Raw genomic sequence first — 22,034 nt, forward strand, 5'->3', positions numbered from 1 at the left:
ATGCCTGGTCTGGTGTACATAGGGAGGGCTTTGCTGCTGAGATGCAATAAACATTGAGTTCTGTATTCATCACAAAATTTGCTTGCAAGCTGTCTGAATGAACTTGTTGAAGCCATTGTGCTCTTTATATTCTAAACTAATCTCCTGCAGAGTTCACCAGTGAAGTCTGTCTGGGAAGATAAAATTAATGGAAGCACTAATTAATGTAATTTTTGGCTCTGAAGTCTGTATCAGGCACTAATTTGACCACAACAGGCCTACTTCTGGGTTTGGACAAACCTTACACAAACGTGAAGATTGATATATGCTGATGCCAACAGGCATTGAAACATTGAAAATATTTCTGAAAGTTGTACGATTTTAATGGATATTTCATATACGTAACCCATGGTGAAAAAACTGGTGAGACCTATATCTGGAGTATATCAAGTAATAGCATATCTGGGGTAATGATCTATTGAAACATTTGAAAAATGCAGAGCTGCTGCCCAAGGAATAAAGCAGATGAAATTAAGTAAGTGGCTGGCTGATATGTATTTTGAGTGGTTTATAAAACCTTTATTTATGGCAGGAAGTTGAGCTTCTTCAAAAGGTATATACTTACCTAGTGAGTGCTGTAAAGATCCTGGAGAATGACCTCTGTTCTCGCTGGCTTTCGACTTGTGCTTCTTCTTCCCTTTCCTGGATAAGCTTCCTTTCCACTGTCAGGAGCTTCTTGAAATGCTGTTTCCTTTCCATGGTGATCCTTTTGCATACAGTTTTTATAGTAGTGCTCTAAAAACATTTGTGGAATTAAAGACTAACTTGGCACATCATAAGTTGTGCTGTTCTTCCATGCCATTAAAGTGAAAATTACTCAGTAGTGGTCTTCTCTTATTTCTCTTGTGTTATTGTAGCGTTTGCCTTGTTTTTCTTCCAGACAATGTATAATTGACTTGCTTGGAGGAGGATCTTTATAATTAGATGTCACATCCTTTTGCCTATTGCACTGCTTTTGAGCAAATAATAGTAGCTGTCTGTGCATTGCACTGCTTGTGTCACTCTGTAGTGTTAAACAAAGGCACTTAAGCCAAGGCTGAACCTTCATGACACATCAGTTACAACTGGCTTAAGCAGTTCCTTGCTATCCCTGTGCATGTCTCGAGATTGACAGCAATGACTTTGCAGTGTGTTTTTTTTCGTCCTCCTCTCTCCTTACTGCAAGGTCATGGGAAGCATTGTACCTTGTGGCTTCAAGACGTTCTGGGCTAGCATTTGTTACTCTGTTAGCTGTGATTTCAGCACGCTGGTTTTAAAGGTAGAGCTTGATAGCTTTGTGCTTCTATTATACAGATATTTTTGTTGTGAAGTGGAACAGCTGTGAAATTTGGAAGTATATAAGGAGGTAACAGTTATCTTCCTGTTGCACTGATTGTTACAAAAATATTATTGAAAACACCCTCCCACCTCCTTGAAGTAGCAGAAGAGATGGATTTTGTTTTTCTTACCTCTCAAGCTCTGTAAGTAAGGAGAAGAGGATAGAGTAACCATGAGGTTAAGACTTAATTTTTCTGCTTTTCCTACCTTTTTTCCTCCTCTCTTTGAACAGAATTTGGCTGAGGGAAGAGAGGATTGGGAGAAGGAGCAGTAGAGTTGCTATGCAGAGTGTTTTGCAGGTGACAGCTTTGTGTGGCGGCACAGGGGACGGGTTTGCTCATTTTCAGCTTTAATGTTTCAGTTAAACCTGTATGCTGTGTTGGATTGTAATAAGAGGTGTTTTAATGCCATGTAGGTGTTCAAATGCTTGTGCAGGAAGTGACTAATACGGATAGGTAGGTAGGGCTGCACTAATGAGACCAGAAAGAAATTGGGCTTTATTTATAACAGAGCAGCTGTCACTACCCAACTTAGAGAACACATCACAGTAGGAAATTGAGTGTTGCTTTGCTTTTACTGCTTGTTCACAGCCTAGAAATTGTAATTTTTTGGGTTTATGATTTAGAGAAGTTACCTGCATGTATCATGTCTTGGGTTTGACAACAGATACATTAATTGTGATAATACCACATGATGCAAACCAAGCAAACAAGAAATTGCCCATAATTTATTTTTTTCTAATAAACTGTGAAATTACAGAACTAGAAGAACAGATCAGTCTTAGCTGTCCTATAGTGACCAAAGTGGGAAAACCTTGCACTTGTAACTCCAGTTCAAACTACCTTGAACACCAAGTTTTCCTCAACTTTTTTGGGGGAAAATGGTGCATTTTGGTACGGTGCATTCATCTGATACTTGTTGCAAACTTGTAAAATTCTGATGTTTTTTCATGAAAACTTTGAATTTGGGAAAGTGTTACCTAATTGTTGAAATTTCCTTTGGCGTGTATATATTGTATCAAATTACACTTATTACTATAACTAAATACCTGTGAGGGTATTTAAACCCTCATACTGAAGTTAAATTAAAGATCATGTAATGAAAGGGGAAATATATGTCTTGCATAGCTTCCTTTCTCCTTCCCTTTTGGATTTCTGTGTTTGGACTCTTGGTATTACTTCCTCTCTGAATTTGCACACCTCAGGCATTATAAAGCTCCTGGAATATAAGCAAAATTTTTATGTTTTCATCTTGTGGTGGCTAAATAAAATTCCTAGTCTACTTATGTGAACTTTTCCCTCCACTTCTTTTATTGTTTTATGTTTCGCTTTTCTGCTTATATTTCTTGAACAGTTTCTGCGGGTTGACCAGGTTTTCTTTGCTGTGCTGCACTGCAATTTATGGCTTAATGGGTTTTACTTTCCAAGAGTCTCTGAAAAGTACTTCTTTTGTGTGGTAGTCAGTAGGGCATATATGCAGTTTGTCTGGTCTCACATAGGATGTGAATCCAGTATCTTCCATCCTAAGATACTTGTCTGCTGTCACAGCTAAGCAGGAAAATCACTGAAGTTCCATGTAAATTCAGCAGGTGTATTTTACTAGAAGTATCTCCCATGTATCACAGTTGCAATGTGTTGTCTGCTGTTAGAATCAAGTAAGCTAGATGTCTAGATTTGCCCAGTTTCTTCCAAGTAGGAATGTCCCACCCCACTTGAATCTGCAGACAAAATTCTAGCAAACAGCCTGAAGAACTCTGAGGGTAAACTTTGGAGAAACACACTTACTTTGTTGCTTGTTGTTATTTTAAAAAACAAACAACTGAACAAAAAGAAACTAATCAAATTTAGGTTATTTCACTAAAAATCTTCAGTGTTTCAGTGACTGAGTGGGGAACTCAATGTTGCAGATGTTTGTGTTTACAAATGCTCTACACAGAGAATGAAATGTTTCTCGTATGTATCATGTGCAGATTTTTCATTGGATAACTTAACTCACTAGTCATTCTGACAGCATTGAGGTGTCCCAATCTTGTGGGACTTAACCAAGATTCACTTTTTGTCTATTTGGGCAATTTTAGCCCCCTGATATATCTGTGGTGGATCCTGGAGCAGAGTGGCACTTTTCTGGTCTGTGTTCCTGTTCCTTTCTTGCTGTCCATGGGAAATGGACAAACCAAAATGCAGCAAGAACAGCAGGATGGAGGTGGCAAAAGAATCAAATGGAATGAGTCAGGGTGCCTTGTTTCTAGATGCTGTGCCATGGTATGGGCACTGAAGGGAGTCTGCATGCTGATGGCCACCCTGTAAGGCTTCTCTGGTGAGGGATGAAGGCTAACTGGCTGGCTTGGTGAAGAATAAGACAATATGGTTTGGGGAGGCCTGTCAAAGGCTGACCAGAAGAGATATAGGGGACAGACAGAGCAGGGCAGGGGAGACACGGGGTGCCTGCAGGCTGCAGGGCTCTGCTCACTCTCTCTAATTGCTCTGCTTAGGATGAGATCTCTCCTGGTACATATCTCTCTAGCAACTGATCAGCATAAAAGAACTGCCTAGTACTACTAGTAGTAATTCCCTTAGCTCAAGAGTTTAAGTTTTTTCCTCTGTATGTGATGATTGACTTCCAGCTTGCTGACAAATTGCACAGAAGCTGATACTCTCCTGAAGAACTCATTTTTAGGAGTAGGATTGTCACAGCTTTCATGAGTCTAGGAGCAGTGAGATTGCTCCCAGCTGTATTGTTGGGGTTTTTTTCCTGGCAGTATTAGAGCTTTCCAAGGTCATCCTAGCCAAGTCCCTGGGGACTTCTCACAGATGACCACTTTTTGCAGTGACTCAGTTTTGGCACTCATTGTTGCTAGGAGCTATGCTTTGAGGTAAATCAAGCTGACGCTGGGAAAAATACATTCTTGTTTGCAAGACATTCATATTCTATAATGCAAAATTAATAACTTTCTTTAGAAGCTTGGTGTGCAGAAGTAGCTGAGGCACATTAAAAATGCTTTTATGATCTCCCTTTTACCATTTTTCCAATGTGGGGAAAGACTTGCTAGCCTGATTACAGTTTTGCAAGTGAGAAATCAAATGAAACTGTAATTTGCACTTAGTTCCAAGCATAACTATTTGTGCTTTAAAGACTTAGCACTCAAAATGCGTTGTAAGTATATGGGAATTAGCAATGGTGTGGAGTGTCATACTTTTTTCCTAATTTTAATAATGTTTATTGCTTTTCTGATTTATATAATTTTGTCAGACTTCATCATCTATAGTAAGTTGTTAATTGTTCAAAATTTGCAGTTATTCTGCATACAAAAATGTGAGCTGTAAGTGATCATTTGGAGGAATCATTGATCAGTTTAAAGACTCAGGCACTTTTCTATTTCACTAGAACTATATGTTAAGTCTTTTCTTCAGTCTTCTATTATTCTTACCATACTTCCATTAAAGTATTTTACTGAACATGTATTTCAGTAGAGCTTAGCAGTAGACTCCTAAGACCTCATTATTAAAAATCACTGTATAATTAGGATACCCTATGCACAGAAGTACAGCAAATGATTAGTTTCGCCTTTAATAAAATATATTTCATTAAATATAAGTATTTAATTAAATGTTCTTAAACTTCCCCTTGATAATGCCTTAAAATTGTTTGATAGCAAGTGAGTATTAGATTTAAGTATAAACATATTTTATCTTTTTGACATTTGTTATTTTTGAATGCTTGAATGCTTTGAATGCTCCCAGGGACAGGGCATCCTCAACTTGTTTGGGTGAATTATTACCCTGTTCTCAAAGCAAGTTTGACCAGAAGAAATTAAACTTTTAGATGTTTTTTCAGCTATTTCAACTATATCACCTTCAGTTTACATAGGGAATCCATATAGTTTGTGAGGCAGGAAAGTCTAGAGTGGCTTTCATTCAGTTAGTAACTGAATTTCAGATGTGCCATCTTAATGTATCATTAGTTACTTGGTACTACCCATAGGGGATAGTTCAGTGTGTAGACCTGAAAGAACTGTTGGGTTATTTTTCTGAAAAACAGTAGTTCTTATCACATTAAAAATCTGAAACAAATCTAGTATTTCAAGAGAAGCCGTATTTGGATAGATTAGATAGATAGATCAGTGGCCTTTGACATCACATGATGTGCTTCCACTTCAATGAAAATATCAATGAAATGCTAAATCAGATACTTTTGAAAAGTTTTCTCCTCTTTGCTAACAACCATTCCGTTTACTTACTCATCACTTTGTCATGACAGCTGTTGATCCTCTCTTTGGTCTTGCAAAATCTGGAGTTGGTGACATGTATGTCCTTGCGTACAAACCCTATTATGTGTTCTCTGGTACTGTGCTTTCTGACAATTCCTTTCTATTCCTGTGCTGCTTCAGTTCCCACTTGGTAGCCTCTCTCCCACTGAGGACTATATAGATTCTTTGGAAATAATTAATGAAACTAGAATTTCCTCAACAGGTATTGAATTCAATTACTACTGGAGCCTGTGGTTTCAGAAGTGGAGATGGATATAGTTGACTTGGTACCTCCTTCATCTCACATCACTTGCCCACCTCCTGGTCCCTAAGCTGCAGTCCTTACTGGTGGTGGTTCAAAAACTCCGATACCTACTGGGAGGGCAATACTGCCTCTTTAAATACTCAGTTCAGCAGCCCAGCTTCTGAAGCCCTACGGAGGTTTAATGCTGGAAAAAGTGAAGTATCAGGGTATTTAACATTCTATTCATCACTTTTCAAACCCTCATAGTCAGTAATTGGTAATTGTTTTCATTTTTGTTTTTGTAGACGGTGTCATGGAGACAAATCTGAGTTAATTTTGTTTGTAAATAGTTAGGCAGTATCTACAGAAATGAAGAGTAGTGGTTTTCTTCTGGTTGTCAGCCGTTTTTACTTCCATAAGCATTTTTTAGTTGGAAACTCTGGAGATGATACCTTTACTCTTGGAACAGAGCAATGAAATGTACTTAGTAAAATTCTTTTGCAGTGTGTGGCAAGTTAATAAGGTGTCCTGTTAATAATGTCTCTTAAAATTTAAATAATCCTTGTTTTGTTTTTATGGGCAGCTGCTTCACCATGTTTTGTAGCGTATGTGACAGTTGTTGATTGAGTTCTCTCTGCTTCTTGGTCCAAAGTTGCTGACGATACCTGTGAGTTGTTTCATTACAAGTAATGCATTTCTGCATCTTAAAAAGCCTACTTACTTTACTATTCCTTTTGCTTTAGCTACACAGATAAGACTCTTGTGTCCTTCAGGGAGACAGCTGAGAGGAGGGCAGGAATTGTACCATCAGAAGTGGAAAGTGTGAAGACCATAAGGGCTGTGAGGTGGGTGTTAGGGCAGATGTCTGCTTTACACCTAAGCTCAGTAAAGGATTTTCATGCATGCCACTGAGCGTGTTAAGTACTTGTACAAAATGGGAAAATATACGTGAGTATTCCAAAAACCTAATAATCACTTAGCTATGGGAAAATACAGGCTGTTTTCTGAAGAACAGAAATTTTGGCACTTGTGCAGAAAACATTGCTGCTTAGACACGTGGAGGGGGGAGCGCTCAAGTGCAGCCCTCCAACCCTGGTGCTGTGGTTGCCATTAACTTTTTACTGAGGAGCTGCTGAGCACATTTCAAGCCTGTAGCTCCCTAAAGGTAGACACAGTTAACACGAGATGTACTTGGTACCTGATCTGAAGGAGTAGGTTGACATGACAGGTAAGAGGACTGGTGGCCAGCAATCTCTGCAACACTCTGTCCTTGGCCATGTGTTTCCCACTTTTCTCTGGTGTTACAAAGTAGTCATCATGTGGCACAGGAAATTAAATCAGCTGCTTCATGTGTTGGAATACTAATTTAAAAACACTTTAGTCTCCTGTGTTAGCCATCTGAAACTTCTCTCCTTGCAGGCTTACGATTTGCTCTCTAAAGCAGAGAGGAAGAATGAAAAGTTATATTGACTTCTTCCATAAATTTTAGTCATTAGGGTGCAGTCTTAGGTAATGTCAGTCTTAGTTGTGACCTGATCCACCTTTCTCTCCATATCTTACACTGGGACTGTTGTTGTTCTCAAAGTGATTAAAAACATGAGGCAGGGAAAGGAAGCCTTATTTTACCTTGTCTTTCTCCTACATACAAGTATTTCCACAGCATTATCTGATCACAACAGTATTCTTGCAATAATCAAATCTTGTCCTCACTATTAACACTGAGATTTTAGCCAGGAGTCTAACCTGGGGCATTTTCACTTACTCTACCTCTGCTGTTCATTTTTGCCTCATCTTAAAAGGAGGCTCTTGGAGTACAATGCTACATGCAACTGCTTTGTCAAATCCATATCAACATTTTGAAATAGTAAAAGGCTTGTAGTAAAGGTCATATTATATTGTTATATATTTTTAAACACAGATTTACATATATAAAGAACATTGATTTGTTTTGTCTTTTTTAAAGAGAATTTCTAACAAATGGGAAGTCATATTTTCTTCTCATATGGCATACCTGATGTGAAAATGAGTATTTGAACAGCACAGTCAGCTGATAGTATTGCCTTTAGGAATTTAAATGAACTTGTTTCATATTTTCTCTGCTTTAGGTGAAAGTGGTAAGTGGAATATATTGTTCGGAATACACAGCTATAGATTGGGTTTGATGGTATATAACATCTGTATTGTCTGATTCCCCCCTTGTTTTGCTGTTTCTAATGATTTTGTAATGTTGTAAGGATTCTAGCTGCTTTGGACAAACAATGTCTGCAGCAATCAATACACAAATTCTCTGTCAATCAAGATCAAGTACCAGCTTCAGTTGGGACGCAGTTCTGGCAGACTCTTGGGCAGACTGACCTGACATGGTAACAAGTCAAATGACACACCCACTTTGATCAGTGGGAGAGTTAACTCTGATAGTTTGGCTGTTAAATATGCTGTTAAGAAAGTACCATGCACTAGGTGAGTGCAGCTGTCTACTGGATTAGAGCACCTGTGGGGCATAGTTGTCCTTTCAACTTTCCTAAGGGGATTTTCTTTTATTGTGATGTAGTTTTCAGCTGAGTTCTCATGGTAACAGTGTAAATGTTTGGTGATGTGTAATTTGATCCCAGCTTGAGTGACGTTTTCACTTTCACTTCTGCTTCTCTGAGTATGGATCAGAACCACTGTTCAAGCTTTTGCTTCAACTCCTTATAGAAGGCTGTGCAGTTTGCACTTCTTTATCATGTATGTTTGTTCCCTGTTGTGGCTGTATCCATCATTTCATTAAATGTGTGTTGAAATGTGGTTCTAACTTAACAATGAACTATGAGAAATAACTTAATCAAGTCGTGTGAAATTGGAGCTATGGCCAGTATCTGGGGGTTTGAATGATGGTGTGTGGGGAGAAGCTCGAAAGTTTGCTCTGCGTTAGCCTTTCCCAGATTTCTCCCTGAAAATGGGTCAGCATGGACATCTGTTACTTATGCTGTGTAAAAGTTAACAGTTCATTTCACTTTGGGATAGCTTTAATAGAACAGCATTTCACCTAAAGAGACTTTATTTGTTGTGGATAGATCCGATGGGATGGGAACAAGGCAGAGCAAAATAACTATTTATATATCAAATCCTAGCTATTTTGTTACAATGCGATTGCATAAACAAATTTCTTTAAGTTGCCTTGTTTGTAAGGGGAGACAAGTGATGGTATTTTAACTTCATATACTCCACCCTGAATCTTAAAAATAAGGTATGATACTATTACTCCTGACAGTCACCTGCCAGTTAAAAAGTACTTTTCAGACATTCTTCCTCTTTTGCTTGCACTTATGCAACTCTGCTGTTTCTATATTAAATTTATTAAGAAGGCACAATTTCTTCCATGTCTGATAGTCAAGAATGAAAACATTGATTATTGAACACATGCACAAGAAAACTCACAATCTCAGACCTAGCAGACATGTGGAAACTAAATAGTTGTAGGTGTCTTTCTGAAGGAAAACAGGGCAGTTTAGGCATGTCTATAAAATGTCTGTCCTTTTTCCTGTGTGCCAGGGAATGCAGATGATCAGGTTGGGCAGGAGAATAGTCAAGACATGTATGTTAAAAGTTCTCGCAGTTTTTAAGCAATTGCCCACATCCGTGCCAAATCTGTATTAGGTTTTATAGCCACTTTCTTGGATGGTATAGTGAGATAGATGTGTGCTGGTTTGAAAGTAAACTGGCAGGAGAAATGAACCAAACACAAAAGAGATCATAAGTCAGAGCTATGATTTAATAAAAAATATTACAATACATGCAATGATACAAAGAGAAATTGGTTTTAACCCACAAAACCCAGAAGTATAACCCAGCCCCTTGGGGCACAAATACAGTGGTGTTCATTAGCCCCTGTGCTGAGCCCCACGTGGTTCCCCCTGAGTTCAAAGTAAAAAGAAGTGAGAAACCTGTTGCTCGCAATCCTGTCAAGATTCTGGTTCTCCTCTGTATCCAACAAATGGTTGCCCAAGTCCCAAAACCCCCAAGATTATATCCCCCCAGGTTCAGGTGGGACCACCCAGTACCTCTAGCCCCCCCCCCCCCCCCCCCCCCCTCCGTGCAGAATTACACAATGAGTGATCTCACTCTGTGAGTCATGGGGTATTTGGAATCATTGATGGCCCATTAGCAGACATGATACCTCAGGCTGGGTGAGGAGGTGCTAATGACTCTCTGAAGGGGAGTTATCACAGCTCCTATCTCACAGACTTCTGTAACACCCAGCTCACAGCCTGAGGGATCAGGTGTGCCCTGGGCAGCTGCTGCAAATGGTCCGTTGTTAACAGTTCATAGGAAATGAATAGAGTGTAGAATACATAGCTGTGATCACACACAGTGATAAACTGGTCCCACCTGCTGAACGAGGACAGATGGGAGCATACTTGTCCTCTCCTACCTTCTTTACTTGATTAAGAGAGCTTTATTTTATGCTAAGCACCACTTTCTGTTGGAGGAATATTAAGCATTGTGAAGTTTTTCTGTAGGTACAACAGTAAAATGTAGCAGCAGCCATTGCAGTAGAAACCAAAGGTTGATTAAATACTGATGATGATACCAACTGGTCTTATCTGTATTAAAGGCTCAGTAATACAGATTAGTGAATAGATTGTGCAAATATGCAGTGGTTTGGGCCCTATTTTATTTGAAAGGAGAAAGCTGCTTGGCACATGGGAGTTCATGAGCTTATTTTAGCTTTCTTGTCTGGTGGGGAGCCTTCTTACTAAATAGTAGAAGAATGAGCTAATGATCTCTTTTTTCAATGTAAGTAATTGGTGGATAACTTGTCACTGTTGATGGATTTTGCTTGGCTCCACATGCAGACCAAGTGGTGTTTCTCAGTGAAGACTGGGACTACATTTTTTTTTTACTGTTCTATAACAGTCTATCATGGAATGGTTTGGGTTGGAAGGAACCTTAGAGATCATCCAGTTCAATCCACCCTGCTATGGGTTGGGATGCCAGCCACTGGGCCAGGTTGCCCAGGGCCTCATCCAGCCTGCTCTTGAGCACTTCCCGGCGTGGGGCATCCACAGGTTTTCTGGACAGCTTGTGCCAGTGTCTTACCACCCTCACAGTAAAGAATTTCCTCCTAACATCTAATCTAAACCTGCACTCTTTCAGTTTAGGGCCATTACCCCATGTCCTGTTCCATGTCCTTTGTAAAAACTCCTTCTCCACCAGCTGTCTTGTAGCCCTTCTGTAGGTACTGGGAGGCTGCTGTGAGGTCTCCCTGGAGCCTTCTCTTCTCCAGGCAAAACAACCCCAGTTTTCTCAGTCTGTCTTCTTGGTGCTCCAGCCCTCGGATCATCATGTGCATCCTAACTTTTTATCCATCTTTAAGAAATACATGGGAAAGGTTTTGATTGTGATTGTTAATAGTATTATTCCATTGAAATAGATCTGAATCTGGGTTAATCCAGTCTGATCCCAATGGAGGTTGGAGTTTGACTATTGAATTTCCTGTTGTAAGCAAAACAAGGAATCAGCTATGTACCTTTTTAATCATTGGTCCTCTAAGAGGTCATCATATGCGTAAAAATCACCTGCTCAGGTAACGAAGCTCACTTTGGTTTAATCTCAATTGGAAAGGAGACTAGGATGTTGATTTTTGAGGAGTTTGGGGTTTTTCTTTGTTTTCTTTCTAATTTATTCTTTTCTGAGGTAAGTATTTAAATGAATTACAGTAAACGTGTTGTGACTTTTCTGCATTTGAGTGGTCAGGCATGTTGAAAGCAAGGGTTGCTGCCCAGTGCTGGGGGGAAGGCTCCCACACTGCTGGTGCTCTCCCACGCTCTCTGGTGGCTGCTGCTGCACCCTTGTCTTGTCCGGTTCAGCCTGTTCCCTCCTCGACTTCCTCAAATGTTAGCATAGGCTCTTGCAGTGTGTCTGTACCTTGACAGACCACCTTGGATGAGCAGGATAGAATCGTGTTCCGCTTGTCTGGTAAAAAATGGAAACATGGATCACAGCTTCTACATGTCTTATGTCTACTGTAGGAAAACAAGATGTCTTCCTCTGAATTTAAGGTTGTCAATTAAAGAGTTAACTGATTGCTTTTTATCTTTTAGTAAGAGTGCATGTGTCTTCTAAGGGATAGAAAAAACACCATACCCACACTTAGGTAGCATTGGTAATATATACACCTGGACAAAATCAGAAAGCTTTTGTGTATTTCTATCTCCCCCTTCATAAATGCTGAGAGACTTGTGGGTTAGGGTCAGATTCCTCCAAGGTTTGCACTTTCTACCATGCTTCCTCCCAGGCTAACCTTCCTCAGCTGGGTTTTTCCCCCTCCTTCTGCCCCCACACAGGCTGCAGGAGACGAGATGAAAGATTGCTTTATCTTGCACTCTCCAGGGCTCCCTTAGATTGTGAAAGCTTTCTGCCAGTCAGTCTCTGGCATGCTTCTTTTCCAGTGAGTGACCCAGCTCAATGGGCAGCCATCCAGGTGTACCAGCCCTGGGTTTTTTCCAGCCATGGGACTAAGCATTAGCTCTCCTGGGGGTTACCATAGGTGCCAAAACACCAGAGCAGAAAGCACAGAACCTTCATACATTCCGATGACATGGACTAGGTCTTATCAGTAGTAGCAGGCAGATGCATGATTTGATGCACTGCAGTTTTTCTAAACACATTAGTGAGGTGAAATTGTTTCCTTTTTTAATCACTTACTGAAGTAACAGGAGATGAAAAGGCAAAAAGGGAGAGCTCTGCAGGTTAATAATTGTTAACATCTTGCAAAGCAGAATTTCCATATTAAATAGTTTTTCTACAAGTAATTTTCTGTAAATCCAATCCCTATGTGAACATGACAAGTAAAATCTGAATGTTCCCACTGATACCAAATCCATATGAGCAGGTATTGACTAGTCCTATGGAAGAAAAAGAAAAGGAGTAGAACTTTGTCAGCATGTTTTCAAAAGAAAAAGCAAATTAACAGACCTTTAAGAAAAAGGTTTGATTGAGTTTGAATGGGAAACTGACACCATGGTTTGGGATTTCGCTCCAGGCAGCCAAGTCTAGTTTTGCCAGTTAAGGTTTTGATTTGTTTCTAGGGCTGAAGTTGCTCAAACCTTTGATGTGCTGCTGGTGGTTGGATTGCATTTGTGAACACAGGGATTCCTTCCCAGCTTCTTGCGTTGGAATGCCCTTTCCTGAAGGATGGATGAGATACTAACAAGTTCTTTGAAGGCTCTGAGACTTCTTTTTGTTTCTTCTTTATTGTTGACAGTGTGATAACGAATGCAAAACTCATTAACAACAAATTGTTAGAAAAACTAAAAGAGATGGTGTCTACTCAATGTCTGCAGTGTTAAGAGCTTAAAGTACTCGCGCTGAATGTCATATGGATCAGGAACTACCATGTCATTGTTATGGCTTCATCCAGATGTGTAGTACTTGTGAAAGGAGACTGTACTTAGAGGACATATGAAGGGGAACATCCTTGATGGATCCTTTCAGGGTTGGTCTACGTGAGCTTGTGACACAATAGAAATATTTTTTTATTGGAAGTCTCTGGTTCAGCTTTTATTAGTAATAAATGTCTGTTTTAAATACAACTCAAATACACTATTTTGAACTCTTCCTAGATCCCTTTGAAGTCAGTGATAGATGCCCCAGTAATACTAGTGAAGCTCTTCCATTCTGAGGAGAGGAGCGATGACTTTTAACTGGAGTGAGGTTACAGTTGATGGTTGTCAGAGAAGGTGGTAGAGAAACTTAATGAGAAAGGGATTCAGAAACTGAATTATTGCAAGTCCACTGAGAAATTAGTTAAAGAGGGAAAAAGTTAGCTCTCAAACCACAGAAATGGTCACGGTACCATAACCTTAAAGGCAGGGGCAAAATGCTTAGTAAAAGTTTGTACAGTCTTTGGTTGGCACTTCTTGAATCATGTCTACTTGGATTTGATTTCATTAGCACCTACCACTGTCGAGTCCTGAATTGTGGTGAATCCTTCAAGTACTTTCTATGAATTTGTATGAATTTTTTTTTAAGAAAATAGATTTAAAATAACATACTTCAAAAACCTAGAAGAAAAATAATTCTTCATTGATTTGCAACTTACCAACAAAAATGAAAGATAAATGTTTCCTGTGAACTAGAAAGGAATAGGGTTTTGCTTACAGGGAAAGTGATTTTTAATCCAATTTTTTTTTACCTGTAGAATATGAAAGTCCCATAGACTAGACTGTCCCTTCACTTGGATCTGTGCATATCTAACAAAATCTTTTGAATGCATAATTTCCTTGATAATTTATGGAGGATAACTTGGTGAAGTGGTAGAAATCCAATTTCTCTATAGAAGTGCCTATTAGATATGGCAATGTTCACTTTCAGCATTAGTATGTAAGAAGTAAAAGCAAGTTAGTATATGCATAACTGAACTAAGAGCAAAGTTTCAGTTAGAAAATGCTTGTTTGTATGTGTCTATTTTAAGATAGAATTGCCCCTTCTGTAAGAAATACAGCTGTAAACAGATACCCAAGTATAGCTTGCAAAGATTACTTTATGTCCAGCTTGAGCCAGGCTAAATGACGGGTATAAATCAGTGCTTCTCTAGTCTGGTTTGCTTTCTGTGTAGCTGACAAAGATTTCCTTTAAAAGAAAGCTCAGGGGGTGGAAATAATTTTCTGACTTCAAGTACCATGTCATCTGGTTTTGTTTTCTGTTGCTGATGTCACTGCTTTTTGGGACTGTAAGTGTATCAGTGTAGAGTCTGTGTGTGCGTACTGTCCCTGTTCCTCTTGTCCTGCCACCAACCTGTCCCCCCTTTTAAAAAAAAAATCAAGAACTGGCTGAGGGAGGTACGTACTACTCTCCTGATAGTTTAAATGTTACCTTTCTCTAGGATGAAATGTGCTAGCACCTGTTTTCTCCTTGTGAAAACACTTATCCCCTTCTGAGATGCTTTACAGAAGTGAAGCACAGCTGAGCATAAGAACTGGATTCTGCCTGACATTTGGCACCATACTACAGTTCAACTGCTTCTAGACATATCTGAGTCCTTCCTCATGTTGTGAAAATACACCATGCTGTTGTATATATTGAGAGTTCTGAGGTTCTTAATACACAGAGGTATTTTTAAAACTTGGGGGTTTGACATTGTGAGAATCAGATATTGAGGGAATAAGGCTTTTCAAAACAAAAAAAGGAAAAATAAAAAAACCGTTATTTTTACCAATGTTAAGAGATTGTTTTGTTTTGTTTTCTTTTTTATTCCCATTCAGCAGCACCTCCTGGGTCTTTGGTGGCAGGTAGCCTAACAAGCTACCTCTAAAGCTGTACTTTTTACCTACTGCTGATGTTGTGCACAAAGATGGACTGTTTTGGTAGGACAAGGCTCCATTGAAGTTACTGCTAATAAGCTCTGTTCACTTCAGTCCCATTTGAAACACAGGAAAAGGATCAATCTTCGCCAAACTTGAAAAGCTGAAACTATTACAGAGGTTAAAAATTACTTATTTCAAGTGGGTGTAAAACAGATTTTCAAAATAAACACTGAAACCACATATGACTCTTACCACATGTATTAATCATATTTGGTGTGGGCATGAAATACAGAAAGTGTTGAGCTTTATATTCCTTATTTTTATAAATGCAGGTTTGTTCCAAATAGCATTTAATATAAGCAGTGTTTAAGCACCAGCGTCAATGTCAGATACAATGCACCTTCTCACTATGAAGTGCTGTGCCATTGAAGCTGAGTTTGCTATTAGCAAAAGGATGTGCCTCTTTTAATATCTCCCTAATGCGTAAAAAGAACAAAAAACAAAACAAACAAACAAAGCAAAATCCAAACAAACAAAAAACCAAAACCATGAAGTAGTTGTCAGTGGGGTTAATTTGACTCTTTGGTTTTAAAGTGTTGTACCTATACGTCTCTAAACAAAGGCTTATACCAGTCCTAATGCAATAGCTTTTTATGTTTCTGTAGCAAATTATTTTCTGACTTTAGTGTGTTTTAGTATTGATTGTCATCTCCTTTTTAAGTACAGCTTCATGATGATTCTTCTGAGTGATTCTTCTGAGAAGAGCCACTCTAGTGATGCCATGTGCTTGTTTTTGATTTTTGAATGCTGCTACAGGTGAATTAGTGTCCTACAGATACAAAATGTGGACATTCCCCAGCATGCAGTTAGTAGAGTTTTGGGGATTTTTTGGTTTGGGTCTTTTTTTCTTTCATACCTTTGAGTACATCTTCGTCCAGTACTCACACTCGGCCATGTAAAAGCCAAATTGAGCCTAGCCTTGTTTGCATGTGACAGAGCTCTGCTCACTTTTTAGAGCTGGAAATGAAATTTAGGGAAATTTCATCCTAAGAGTGGGCGTACATCTGGGGAAGCTGCCTCTCCTCTGTGCTGCAGACTGCTCAGGGCACCACAGCAGCAATGGCTTGCTGAGGTATTCTCCACCATGCTCTGGTCTGAGACTGGCTGCCACCATCCATACCCTACTTTTCTATCTCTAACACAGACTAATCTGTTTGCTCTCCTTAGTTTTAGCTGCATTGCTGAGAGAACAGAGGTAGTGCTGTAGGAATTTTTTTTAAATCCATGTGAACCTTGGTTTTGATGCCGTGGTGTTATGAATCTTCTAATCATCTGGCTACTGACTAAATTATCATTCAGTTAGGGCCCACGTGGCTCCATTGCTATGGCAGCAGTGATGGGGTTGTGTTGCTTTATAGGGGTTTTTCAACTTTTATGGCTTAAACACTGTATTAGTGGAGTCTTTGATGTGTCTTCTGGTACCACTGTGCAGCAGAGAGATCTGCATCCAAATCTGAGGTGTTTGTTTTGTTTAGTGTATTGTTTGTCAGGCTCCTCTAATAGAGCATGCTAGAGAATAAGCAACCTAGGGAAATCAAACCCAACCTTCAAGTGCGAATTCCTGGAAAGAAGTGCTTGTTGCACCGTTTTTTCTCTGCATGGAGATATTCAGTGAGAAAAGAGTTGGGGTGGTGGTCAGCTCCACTTGTACTGTCAGAACTCACTCTTTCAAGATTACACGAGATAGATACAAGCATGCTTTGGCTGGGTCCTTACAGACTCTCAAGATTCAGCAGGGTTTATTAACTTGGGCTCACTGCCAAGGAAATGCAACTCTGGTGCTTCCAGACCAAGTAGGATCTGTTGTTTTGGCATAGAGTCCAAGCTGTTAAAGCCTGCCAAGCGTGAAGGGTGCAGACCTGGGTCCAATGTGATTCTTGGATCCAGAAGCTTTGGAAACACATTGTGAATATCTGACCATATAAATCAGCTTGGGACCATCAGGGCTTATTAGATCAACAACAGTTTCTGCCCTGTTAACCTCAAGCTTGTTTCTGTTTTAGTTTGGTTTTTATTAAGGTGGTTTTTATGTTGCTTTTTTGTTTGGTTGTGGTTTTTTTTTTTGTTGGTGTGGTGGTATTTGTTTTAAACTGACTTTGAGTTCTGGGGAAATTTATTACCTTGATCCAGCTCAGCTAAAACTTTCTGTACTTGCAATATGGCATGTAAGGAGCTTCTTGCAAGCAGACTGCAGAGGCACTGAGCATGCTGAGCAGGAACCAGCTCTAGGCTAGCACCAAGTCAGAGCTGCTAGACTCTGATGATCTTAAATTGACTTTTAATTCCTCTATGCTATGATTTCCCTGGTCATTTCACAGCCTGTATGAGCTATGATAGTGGAGCTCTGACCATTACACCAAAGTATGGAATGTTGAATGTGCTCAGCTAGTTAGGACTTGTATTTTGGTTTTGTGGAGTCTGTAGCCACGGTACAAACACTGAGACTATATGTTAAGTAACTGCAGTTGTCATAAGGGTAATTAGCTTTTCTGTGAAAATATTCTCTGGAAAAATTGCAAAAAAATTTTAAGACAATATGCTTGATACTCTGTGGTTTGTTACAGTACTTAAAATTAATTTTCCTCACCTAATTCACCAATGCGTGTTTAACTTTTCCAGACAAAATGTCATACAGCCCTTATGGTTTTTTTTTTTCAAATGCAGGTGCAGCTGGGACAAGCGGATATAAAATGCCCTATCACAGAGTGCAGCGAACACCTGGATGAAACAACTGTCCTCTATAACCTGCCCCATGATGACATCATCAAGTATAAATATTTCCTGGAACTCAGCCGCATTGACTCCAGCACCAAGCCATGCCCTCAGTGCAAGCACTTTACAACCTTCCGGAGGAGAGGCCACATTCCTACCCCTGCCAAATTGGAGAACAAATACAAAGTGAGCATGCTTGCCAGCGCTGTGGGTTAGATGGCACTGCAAAAGTAGATGGCATTAAATGAGCTTTTTTTTGCTTCACTGGAGCTGTGTACAAACTGAGATTAAGATTGTGAATCTGTAATAAGTCATTGATTAACTGCTTACTGGACTTGTAACGGTTCAAGTACTTAAACTTCAGCCCTTTTTTTTATTTGGCAGGTGGTGTAATTTTGTCCTGACATACATTTTAATTTAAAGAGTGTTCTCTCTCTGACATGCAAACAATATGGTCACAATTAGAAGAAACTGGGGAAGGGGACTTACCACTATGAGCAATAATTCTAGACACACAACTCCTAAGTTTTCCCTGAAACTCTGGATAAATGAATTCTGGGTATTTATGGCATTAGGCTGTTGACTTCACTCCTTCCTTAGTAATAGAGCTATTGTCTGTCCCGCTTCTTAGTTTTGATATCTTCCCTCCCTTACCACAAGTTATACATTCCTGTAGTCTCATCTCTCACAACTCAAAAAACATGAGAAACAGGAGGGGAAAAATCCACTTCTACAGCATTTCGTTTCGTAGTAGATTTACTTATACTGTGATTTTAATCAAAGATAAAAACATGAGTTTAGAAGAAGGTTTGAGCTGCAGAAGATCCATCTAAGTTCCAGAAGGCGACGGTTCTGTCTTGCAGCATCATGTTATGTGTTAGTTTTCCATCCGGTTATTAGATTTGATGTGGTTAACTTCATGGTTGAGCCAGCCTTTCCTGGACAAACCAGTTCTCCTCAGTAGGAGTTTAGATGACTGTTTAGATAGCCCTTATTACACAGCAGAAGATTCAGCACAGTATGAAGATTAGAAGGTAGAAGGTTGTATATTCATTGGAGTTGAAAAGTTGCTAAAGCTAATTTTGAGTTATGAGCTATTTATGTATGTCTATGCAGGGTATGAATTACATACCATAATGTCTGTAGGACTCCATGTTTTCAGATTTTTGGCATCTTACACTGAGGTGGAAAAATTTGAAACTTGAGGTAAATTTCCTGCTCTCAGCCATTCTCCTTCACCCATCTGCTTCAGCATTGCCACCCATGTGATGTAGTCTAGAGCAAATCATAGCAGGCAAGGATTCTGCAGCTGCCTCCCTTGGGGGGGTGTCAGAAGCTGTTACTGTCCCACAAGTGTGGGTCATAGGTGGTGCAGCTGTTTTGTCATGGGCATGCCAGATCTGAGAACATTCCTCAAGGCATAACCAGTTCTCTTTTATGAGTCAAAATGCTACAGTCAAAATGTTCCCACAACTTCCCTAAAAACCACAATCAGAAAAAATGGGTGACTTTGTGATGCATAGCACAAACCAGAAGTAGTTCCCTGGTCTTGTGGTGATGTGTTCTGTGTAACTCTGATCTGCAGAGCTTAACTCTCCTGGGAACAGACTCTGTCTAAATGTGTCCTTTGAGCTTAGGTCAGGTGTTGTGTGCAAGAATGTCTAGTTGATCCTAGTCAGGAATGTAAGTAGGCAGGTGCTAGCAAACAGCGTGGACAATCGTGGTCCACAGGACTTCAGCCTGCTGCCTGAACTTTTACTGTTTTCTGGTGTATGTACAGTTTGTGATTCATTTTAACCTTAGCACGAAGACAGGTTTTGCTGCAGGGAGAAGTTTTAAAAAGAAGACTATATTTGAGACTGAGTATATGTGAGTAATTCCATACACGCATAGCTGTGGACCAGTATTATCTCGGTTTTCTTAGGCTCTATTGTGATTGCTTGTATGCATCCTGTCTGTGTTGTGAATGACAGGCTCTTTGGAGGTAAAAACTCATTTTCTTTGGCATATACCTTAGGAGACATGAGTGGAGGCTTGTGAGGTGATGTATTCACATGCAAGCAGTATAAACAGCAACTGCACCAGGTGCATTCTGCACCAGCACTATAGTGCTGGCTTCAAGATAACTGAGTCTTGTGTGGGGAACATCTGTGCACAAGCCTACTAGCAGCATCACAGCACATGAGGGCTCAGTGCCAGTACACTCACTCTCCTGTACACTGCAACAGGAAAGCACTGTGAAATCAGGAGTTCATTTGAAGAGATACTTTAAAAATGTTATTAATGCCATTTCTAAAATTCAATGTAACATTTAAAATGACAACATCAAAATTTAAAGAGGCAGCAAAGTAGTGAAGTTATAAATTAATTTTCCTTACTATAGCTGTTTTATGTCAGCTAAACCAATCTAGGCCCATCAGTTCAGTTGGTTGAGATTTTAAGTCTTTGCATGCTAAGCCTAGAAAGTGAACATGTATATTGAAGGAGAAGGACGGGAAGAAAAAGACAAAAATTGCTAGTTGAGTTCCTGTTCATGGGACAGATAAGGGTTTCACAGGAGTGAGTAAGATCATTTTTTCTGTGAGGATTTGGGGGATTCCCCCCCCCCCCCCCCCCGCCCCAGCCCTGGCTCTCACCTGTTGTTTTAATGTTAGTTCTTTGACATGGCCCCTGCCATGGAGAACCACATTTGATTTTTGGACTCTTTCTGCCTTGTGACGTTCATAATGAAATGTTCTTGTTCACTTTTGTCAAGAGATATGCATCACATAAAAGGAGGACTTGAGTGCTTGGTTTTGCAAATGTAAATGGTTTTTTTTCAATGCAGTCATTATATAAACTATCTTTTGTTTTAATTACTGAAGAGTTTCTGAAACTTGTTGCTTTAGAACTAGCAGGAGTCTGTACCAGCAGAGGTACTATGATAGAGTTGATCTGTGTTATTCATATCAATTAGTTCCCTGCTTTTTGGATCAAATTTTAACCTTAAGTGACTGATAACTTCATGGCTATATATCATTTCAGCCTGCCTTGAGCCTCAACTGCTGCAGATGTGGTGATTTTGCCATGCTCTCCCTCTTTGCTCTCAGCTGTTCATTCCTGCCAGCCTGGTTTTGTTCATGTTGATGTTTTGGTGTCACACTGGGAGCTGGAAAAAAGATCAGTCCTAATGGGACACAACATTTGTTTCGTTGTTGCTTTGTTTTCAGCTGCTACAAGACAGGGGTTGGGTTGGGGACAAGGAGAAGTAAGCTGGTTTGGCTGGAGCCCATATTTATTTTCGAATAGTGACAGTAGCTGTAGCTAGAGACTGTACTTCATGTAATCAGTTAGTTGCATAATTAATTTGGCCCTCCTATTAGGTAGCCAGTGTTCCACCAACAGCAGAAAATCCTGCTAAGCTTTTAGCACCTTGAGGTCTTCAGAATATTTTTCATGTGCAGTCAGCTTTGCTATAATTGTGTCACATTGGGTGGTGTTTTGTGTTGGAATTATCTATCAGTTTTGAAAGGTCTTTTCCTGTGAGGTAAGGAAACTGATAAATAAAATACTTTGCAGTAAAAAGGCTAGCTAAGAAAATGGAAAATGTTAGCCTCAAAGGTCAGAAAGCTGAGAACCAAGAGAGTTGTATAATCTTTTCTATTTCAAGAAAGACTGACCTCCAGATGGCATAGAAGTTTGTGTATGTATCCATCCTCTCAAATCTGATCGATGGAAGTGGAAATCATAAAATTAATGGGAAAAAATATTTGGGTGAGGAAAAGCATGTTTAAAAAAACACTGGGTTAATGTTCTGGGGTTTTGCAGATAGTTTGTCTGCTTTGCTGAACTGTAATATATTTCACAGATTTAAATCATATGTAGGTATCATTTCTGTGCCCTTATCACAATGGTTTCATGCACTAATACTGAAGCATAAAGCGAATCATATTTGACTTTTCTTTCAGAACAGCAGAGAAAGTGGAATAAGAATATGAAAGACTGCTATATCTGCCCACTTGTGTTTGTTTCTTAAGCATGCTGGTGTCATACTGCATCCAGCTTTGAATGGGTTTAGGAGTTTGTTTTGCAGTCACGAGTTCCAAGGAAAATAAGGTTCATAAGTACTTAAACACATGCTTTTCTT

General features: G+C 39.6%; 1 protein-coding gene across 4 annotated transcripts in view; it reads left to right on the forward strand.

Moving 5' to 3' along the window:
- Positions 1-22,034, forward strand: part of RNF217 (ring finger protein 217) — a 66,199-nt gene that overhangs the window by 13,052 nt on the left and 31,113 nt on the right. For 3 of the 4 annotated variants that reach the window (XM_071548998.1, XM_071548999.1, XM_071549000.1), the window contains exon 2: positions 17,861-18,094. In XM_071548998.1, the coding sequence (XP_071405099.1) occupies positions 17,861-18,094 (234 nt within the window). Of the gene's footprint in view, positions 1-17,854; positions 18,095-22,034 lie in introns of those variants that run through there. The other variant, XM_071549001.1, reaches the window with a different exon arrangement.

The sequence above is a fragment of the Pithys albifrons genome, chromosome 2, assembly GCF_047495875.1.
Source record: "Pithys albifrons albifrons isolate INPA30051 chromosome 2, PitAlb_v1, whole genome shotgun sequence".
Classification (NCBI taxonomy): Eukaryota; Metazoa; Chordata; class Aves; order Passeriformes; family Thamnophilidae; genus Pithys; species Pithys albifrons.